General features: G+C 41.0%; 1 protein-coding gene across 1 annotated transcript; it reads right to left on the reverse strand.

Moving 5' to 3' along the window:
- Positions 1–588: 588 nt before the first annotated feature.
- Positions 589–2,232, reverse strand: LOC132037211 (uncharacterized mitochondrial protein AtMg00860-like). Its single transcript, XM_059427684.1, has 3 exons — positions 2,164–2,232; positions 1,620–1,730; positions 589–897 (listed from the first exon to the last, which is right to left on the reverse strand). Exons 1-3 carry the CDS (start codon positions 2,230–2,232, stop codon positions 589–591), a joined length of 489 nt encoding a protein of 162 aa, XP_059283667.1.
- Between the last annotated feature and the right edge of the window lie 6,428 nt (positions 2,233–8,660).

Here is an 8,660-nt window from a genome sequence, read left to right on the forward strand (position 1 = left end):
CAGAAAAGATCAACTGAATCAAATCACCAACACGAGGAACGCACACGAGTCCCTTAATTCCCAAAATGCCATCAGAATCAATCACGGCCTCCTTGGCCTCACCCCTCAAAACTCTATCTTGAATCCTGCTCAGCTGAGCATCCTCAAACTGATGAGTTCTGATCCGATCCAATAAAGACGACCTCGCATCTACACAAGCCAAAATCCTACCTGGGGATGAAATATCAAGGTAAACGAAACTGTTGGCCCGAATCTGAACCTCCATGGCCAATGGACGCTCAGAAACAATCAAACGAGCTAGACTCCCCATACAAGGCATCAGCCACCACATTGGCTTTCCCGGGGTGGTACATAATAGAGATGTCATAGTCCTTCAGGAGCTCCATCCATCGGCGCTACATGGAATAAAGATCTCTCTGGGTAAACACATGCTGAAGACTATGGTGATCGGTGAAAATCTCATAATGGACACAGTACAAATAATGCCTCCAAATCTTCAAAGCGAAGACCACAGCCAACAACTCCAACTCATGGGTAAGGTAATTCTTCTGATGAATCTTCACCTGACGGGAAGCATAAGCTATCACTCTACCCTCCTGCATCAACACAAAGACCCAAACCCACACTAGAGGCATCACCATAGACCGTGAAATCCTTACCCTTTACGGGTAATGCTAAGACCGGGGCTAAAGTCAAAAGAAGCTTGAGATTTTGAAAGCTCTCCTCGTAATCATCTGACCACTGGAGGCGAACATTCTTTTGAGTCAATCCGGTGAAAGATGAAGCAATAGCAGCAAAACCCTTCACGAAGCGATGGTAATAGCTTGCCAAACCCACAAAACTATGAATCTCAGTAATAGTAGCGGGCCTAGCCCAACCTCTCACAGCCTCAATCTTCTGTGGATCAACCATAATCCCATCCTTAGACACAACATGGCCCCAGAATGCTACAGACTCCAAACAAAACTTACACTTAAAAAATTTAGCGAACAAGCTATGCTTCTTCAACAACCCAAAAACAGAACGAAGATGGCTCTCATGCTCCTCTCTACTCTTGGAATACACTAAGATGTCATCAATAAACACAATCATGAAGGAATCAAGGAATGGCCTAAAGATACCATTCATTGATGTCATAAATGCAAATTACAAGATTGGTAAACCCAAAAGACATCACTGAAAACTCATAGTGGCCATATCTCGTCCGAAATTGCTGTCTTCAGAATATATTCTCTGCCCTGATCTTCATCTGGTGGTAGCCTAAACACAAATCAATATTCGAAAACACCGAAGCACCCGAAGCTGGTCAAACAGATCATCACTACGAGGCATAGGGCACTTGTTCCGAATGGTAACCTTGTTCAGCTAGCGATAATCAATATGCATCCTCATGGTCCTATCTTTCTTCTTCACAAATAACACAGGAGCACCCCAAGGGTAGACACTCGGTCTAATGAAACCCTTACTCAATAAATCCTATAACTGTTCTTTAAGCTCTCTCAACTCAGCAGGTGCCATCCGATATGGCGGAATAGAAATAGGGCGAGTGCGCGGATCCAATTCAATATAGAAATTAATGTCACGATCGGGTGGTATACCGGAAGATCCGATGGGAATACCTCTGCGAACTCGTTCATAATAGGAATGGACTTAAGGGATGGAGATGCAACAGTCGTATCATGAACATGAGTCAGATAGGCTAAACACCCTGTATTTACTAACTTCTTCACCTGAAGGAACAAAATGATCTTCTTCAGAGCGGGTCTAGGAGTACCCCTCCACTCGAGCCTAGGCCCGGTATGGCTAAGGTGACTGTCTTGGCGTGACAGTCCAAGATCGCGTGATAAGGAGAAAGCCAAGACATCCCCAATATAATATTAAAGTCCACCATATTGAGAATCATCAAATCTATCCAAGTATCATACCCTATAAAAGTAACCAAACAAGACCGGTAAACTCAATCAACAATCACATAATCTCCAACCGAAGTAGACATATGAACAGGTATATCTATGCTATCATAAGGCAAATCCCAACCAATGGCATGATATGCAGATACATATGAATAGGTGGATCCAGGATCAAATAACACAGATGCTGCTCTATGATGGATAGAAATGGTACCCGCGATAACACCATCTGAGGCCTCTACCTCGGGCCTACCCTAAAACGATTAGCAATAGGTCCCACCACATCTAATCTGAGATCCCCCTCTCGCACTTTGGGACTCATCTCTAGCTTCCTGACTGAGCGCCGCCCCTCTGAGAAGCACCACCTCGACCACCAGACGATGTCGGAGTCCTCTGTGGCTTATAATGCCGTTTGGGTCGAGAACACCTCTTAGCAATATGTCCAACCTCTCCACATGAAAAGTAGATCAGAGGGGACAAAGGCTGATAAACTGAAGCTGAGGACTTGGATAAAACAATCCCATCTACTGGTTTGGAAAATGAACTCTCAGGAGCTCTCTGTCAGGGTGGCTCAATGGGGGGAAGCCTGTAAACCTGAATGCACAGGACGGCTAGAATATGGCTAATGCGGCCTAGAAGACTAACCGGCACCCTTCAAACTAGAACCACCATAACTCCCAGTCTGACCTGACCTCTTGTCACCACCACCAAATACACGGGCCTTACTGCCCTCAACCATAGAAGCATGCTCGATGAAGGACTAGAAGGAAGCCCTCATAGCCTCCATCGGAAGGCAAGGAATCTGTAGAGAGTCAACTAGCCCACCAACAAAACGCTTGATCCTGTCGGCCTCAGCAGGGATCAAAGGAGTGGAATAACAGGCCAGATATAGAAAGCGGGTCACATAGGTCTCCAAAGACATACCCCTCTGCTCAAGATGTAGAAACTCCTCCCTACGGGCCTCTCTCGAAGACCGGGGCACGTACTTCTCTAGGAAGGTCCGGTAGAACTGAGTCTAAGTCAGGGGAGGGGAACCCTCAAGTCTGATACCTCCACCAAGTCTTTGCGTCGCCGCGAAACTAGTAAGACACATAGTCAACCCCATGGGTCTCCACGATGCCCATCCAATGTCATAACCCATTTATATCTAGAATTAACTGATAAGCATCCTCAGAAGAAGTACCCAAAAACCTCAGCGGCTCTAACTTTCGGAACGTCCAAAAAAAAATCCTATCGTTCGATCATACACTCATTAAACATCATCACCGGGAGCGGGTTTCGCATCAAAAGGGGAGCCATAGTTGAAGCGGGGTGTGCTTATGCCGAGGTCCTCGCTCGGGGGCTGCGCCCCAACTCGTTCAACCTCCGCCGGGAATAGTAACACCGAGCGTTGCTCTTTCATAAGAATACCCTTGCCATAGTATCATGCATGGCCTGATCAGAAGTAACCTCGGGTTGTGTCCATGTTGAGGCCAAATCCTCTGAGGTCTCGATCCCGCAAGAGACGGAGATCTCTCACGCCGCCGTACCCGCTTCGACGGCCGTGGCGCCCCGAGGCCTCTCTTCGCCGCGCCCTCTTTGTAGGCGCGGCTCGGCACCTGACCTAGGGCCATGGTAGCTCGAGTCCTAGCCATCTGTGAGAGAAGATATAAGAGTCAGATACCAACTTAATCCTTCCAGATACCAATTAGAATAAAGTAGCACGAAAGAATGAAAGAAAGTGAGATTTCCTAAATGTCCGATAGCCTCTCACAGCTAAGTACAGAGCTTATCGTACCGATCCACGAGATTCTACTAGACACACTCCTGTATTATAGATCGAGTAACCTAGGGCTCGGCTACCAACGTGTCATGACCCATTTTTGATAAGTCGTGCGAGCACTTACCTTTCCCACCTCGGTAAGAGAACCCTCAACCCAACGATAAGTAAGGAGATAAATAAATAAATCAAGCAAGTGGAAAAGGATAATTACGTAAGTCTCACAATAATATATAATAGAAACAGTGCGAAAATAAGGGAAACAACCCTAGGGTCTGATCTAAGTCATACAAGAGAATCTAATGAAAAATATATAAGTTTGGAATGTAATAATACATAAGTCTATCTATGTCTCAGAATAGAAATAGTAAGAAATAATAGAAAGAGTCTTCAAGGCAGCGAACGTCGCGTGCTTACCCTGGAAACTCGATGCTATGCTGAAGACGACAATCAGCCACGGGAGATGGATAAAGACCCAACCTGGTACTATGCATTCAGAAAAGAATGCAGCAAGCGCGGATCAGTACAAAACCATAGTACTAGTAGGTATCATAGGCTGACTAAGCATAGCTAACATAATTTAGACAATAAAGCAAGATAGGCAGATAAATCAACAAGTATAAGTCAAACATAATCAAACCAAGTACACGTCATCGCCTAAGTAGAGCATCTAATCCCAAATGTGCCAAGTCTAATTAAGTCCAATCCAAATCCAACATCACAAATAAAAAAACCAAATAAACTCAATATAAGCCGTGATGCAATGCAATGCAATAATGTATGAATGCAACGCAAAGCCATGCAAATGTTGTGTACATATGTACTCCGGAAGTAAATATTGACATCTCGGTTGCGCAACCGAAGGTGACTCGCTATGTCTAAGTCCCACTCATCCCGAATCTTTGCCTAACAGACAGACGAGGCCCGAATCTTCACCGACAGGGGTTCTCACCGGCACCAGCCTGGGGGACCCGCGTAGTCCATGTACTCTCTCAATCCACGATTTCAGGATTAACATCGGTTATCAGACTCTCACATCACTCTCATTTAAAAATCGAGCCCAGCTCATCATAGTGTTTCATCATGTGCCAACAGTGTATCAACAATATATCATGAAGAATAAGAGTGAGTGCAATGCATATGTCAACATCAAGTATCAGCTCACTATCACAATTACCAACAATGGGCACGCCAACAATATATCAGTGTCACAAGTACCAACAATGGGTACGCCTATAACATATCAATGTCACCAGTACCAACATAGGTACGCCAATAATATATCAGTGTCAAAAGTACCAACAAGGTCATGAAAGACTACACAAGTTATATAGAATTCTATCCTCGTATCAACATCAACCCTTAAGATACTACTACATCACAATCAAGATGGAACAACAGATTCCAGTATCAACTATAAACACATGGCATCAAACTAAAACAATAGAATAATCAAGTCACAACACAACAGGGTGGCTTGCCCCAATCACACAACTGGTGTACGACAATATCCAACTCAATTTCATACCCGAAGGTTTACATGCTTTCTCTGACAGTATGATCTAAATATATGCTTTTCTATACGAAGTCTAACTGAGGGTAAGCCGTAACCTACCTGGATGACCGAATAGAAAACACCAATCAATCACTCTATGGCCTTGCCTTTCCGCTGAGCTTCAAGATCAAAAAGGTCTAGGCATATTCGAAATCTAGATTAGAAATCATGAAGATCGATACTAATATTGCTATCATTCAATTTAGGTCAAAACCAACCATAGAATTTGGAGAAACGGGGCCCACAAGGTCAAAATCAGAATTTCGGGAGTAAATTATCAAATTAAGCACTAGGTGATCATAAACTAACAACTACTTGCTAATTTAACTCATGGATTCCCCTAATTTCAAAATTCAAGCAAAACCCTCAATTTTGAGTATAAACCCTAACTCTTTGGTTCAAGAATTCAGCACTAATAATGGAAGATATATGATTAACAACCTTAGATTCATCAAAATCTGGCATAAACTCTATCAATTTCATCATTAATAAACCTAGATAGAACATTGATCAAAACCCATTTTTAATCTTCCATTACTAAGGGCTAACAAGGGAAGATGAATCCTTAAGATGATTAGGAGAAGTGAATTAGCAAGAGGATTAGGAGAACATACCACCAAGAACCTTCACAAATAATATCCAAGAACAGTTCCCAAGAGCTCTATTCTGTAATGATATTAAATGATAGACTAATGGCTTATAACACTTCATTAAATGAACTCACTGCTCGTTACCCGCTTTGGCGACGCTATGGCCGCCCCAGCTATGCCGCTCCAGCGGTCAAGCCCAATTGGCTATGACCGCTTCAGCGGTAACGCTGCCGCCGTGCTGGTGCCGCCAAAGCGGGCACCAGACACAAGAAAACTTACTAAGCTTCACACTTCAATCCGATTTTCCGACTAATTCCCTAGGCCATCTGCTCACATTCCACATACATAGACACATATAAAAATACGCTACGAACGCGCTTATGGCGTCGAAATTCCCAACGGAGGTCTCGTTTCCCAACGGAGGTCTCGTTGACCGCGTCAACCCCTGATACCATAATTTCAAAATGCATCTGAGTGCATTGGGAACCGAACCAAATATACACACAAGTTCTAAACGACCATCCATACCTCTCGGAATAGACGAATTTTCAAAAAAGTTTTGTTTACCTAAAAGTCAACTTTTGGTCAACTCTTTTTCGCTTAAAGCTCATATTTCACAAAACGTCACCTGAATCAAGTCTAGACACCTCGGGAAGCATGTCAACGGTCCCCTCGGGTCAAAAGTGAGCTAACCAAGCTCGAAAAGGGCGAAAATGCCATAAAGATTATAACAACCAAACGGTTCGTTACACGTGCCTTCGAGATCAATTTGTATAAATTTTCAATGTTGGTTAATTTACATTAAAACATGTAACTAATGAGTAATCGTGTTTCTAATATATTAAATATTCAAATTGACATTTTCCTTGTTTTTTGATATTTCAAAAGCACATAGATTTAATGTTAATATAAATAGTGTCTGTTGCATTTGTAAATTCATCATGTCTTAAAGTTTGTGCCACGTCTTTAAGAAATTGTAACCTTTTTTCTTTTTATAGTGACATATATTAAAAGGATTTATTTCCATTAAAGTAGTATACCAATTCATGAAAAGCCCCTTCATTCTTATGGGTAGCAACCCCTTGCTGACCGCTAGGATATTACCTATATAGTTTCTCTTTCCTAAGAATTTTCATTCCTACTAACTCGAATATCTCTTTCTGCTAGACAAAGTTGGTCAGATACGGGTCGAAGCCCCACTTTGAAACCGCTCTCTTCTTGCCGATTTGAACTGAACATCATTCTAGTGAGATTTTCTCCCTTTTTAAAACTGAAACTCAAATTAAGTTTTTTCTTCCCTTCTTCAATTGTGCTATTAGGAAGTTTGTGCATATATTTGTGCATTTGGAGCTGATCTAGGGTTTTTGTGGTTGTTAGGGATTTGGTCAACCGAAATCCAAGCGGACACTCAATGATATCCAGAAAGATCCTCCTAACTCGTGCGGCTAATCTATCATACAAATTCAGTGTTTATACCAATTTATATTAAATAACTTCCTAAATGTAGATTTATATTTACTAGTTTTCGACACGAATGTTGCACGTGCCTTCCAGATCAATTTGTATAAATTTTCAATGTGGGTTAATTTTTATTAAAACATGTAACTAATGAGTAATCATGTTTCTAATATACTAAATATTCAAATTGACATTTTCCTTGTTTTTTGATAATTCAGAAGCATATAGATTTAATGTTAATATAAATAGTGTCTGTTGCATTTGTAAATTCATCATGTCTTAAAGTTTGTGCCATGTCTTTAAGAAATTGTAACCTTTTTTTTTTTTATAGTGACATATATATAAAGGAGTTGTTTCCATTAAATTAGTATACCAATTCATGAAAAGCCCCTTCATTCTTATGGGTAGCAACCCCTTGCTGACCGCTAGGATATTAAATATATAGTTTCTCTTTCCTAAGAAGTTTCATTCCTACCAATACAAATATCTCTTTCTTCTAGTCCGAGTTGGCCAGGTACGGGTCGAAGCCCTACTTCGAAACCGCTCTCTTCCAGCCGATTTGAGTTGAACCTCGTTCTAGTGGGATTTTCTCCCTTTTTAAAACTGAAACTCAGTTAAACTTTTTTTCTTCCTTTCTTCAGTTGTGCTATTACGATGTTTAATTTTTTTCTTTATATGTTTAAATTTTTGCATTTGGAGCTGATCTAGGGTTTTGTTGTAGTTAGGGATTTGGTCAACCATGGAATCCAAGCGAATCTTCACGGATATCAAGAAAGATCCTCCTAACTCGTGCGGCTAATCTATCAAAAAAATTCAGTGTTTATATCAATTTCTATTAAATCGCTTCACAAATTTAAATTTATATTTACTAGTTTTCGACACAAACGTTGCACATGTCTTCTAGATCAATTTGTTCAAATTTTTAATGTTGTTTAATTTATTTTAAAACATGTAACTGATGAGTAATCGTGTTTCTAATATATTTAATATTCAAATTGACATTTTCCTTGTTTTTTGATATTTCAAAAGCACATAGATTTAATGTTAATATAAACAGTGTCTATTACGTTTTTAAATCCATCATGTCTTAAAGTTTGTGTCATGTCTTTAAGAAATTGTAACCTTTTCTTCTTTTTATGATGACATATATATATATATAAAGGAATTGTTTCCATTAAGGTGGCATATCAATTCATGAAAAGCCCCTTCATTTTTATGGGTCGCTACCGCTTGTTGACCACTAGGATATTGTAACAAAAGTTGCTCTTTCCTAAGAAGTTTCATTCCGCTCAATGGAAATATCTTTTTCTTCAAGACGGAGTTGGCAATATCCGAGTCGAAGCCCTGCTTCGAAATGCCTCTCTTCCGGCAGATTTGAACTGGACCTT

This window comes from Lycium ferocissimum, chromosome 11 (genome assembly GCF_029784015.1).
Source record: "Lycium ferocissimum isolate CSIRO_LF1 chromosome 11, AGI_CSIRO_Lferr_CH_V1, whole genome shotgun sequence".
NCBI lineage: Eukaryota > Viridiplantae > Streptophyta > Magnoliopsida > Solanales > Solanaceae > Lycium > Lycium ferocissimum.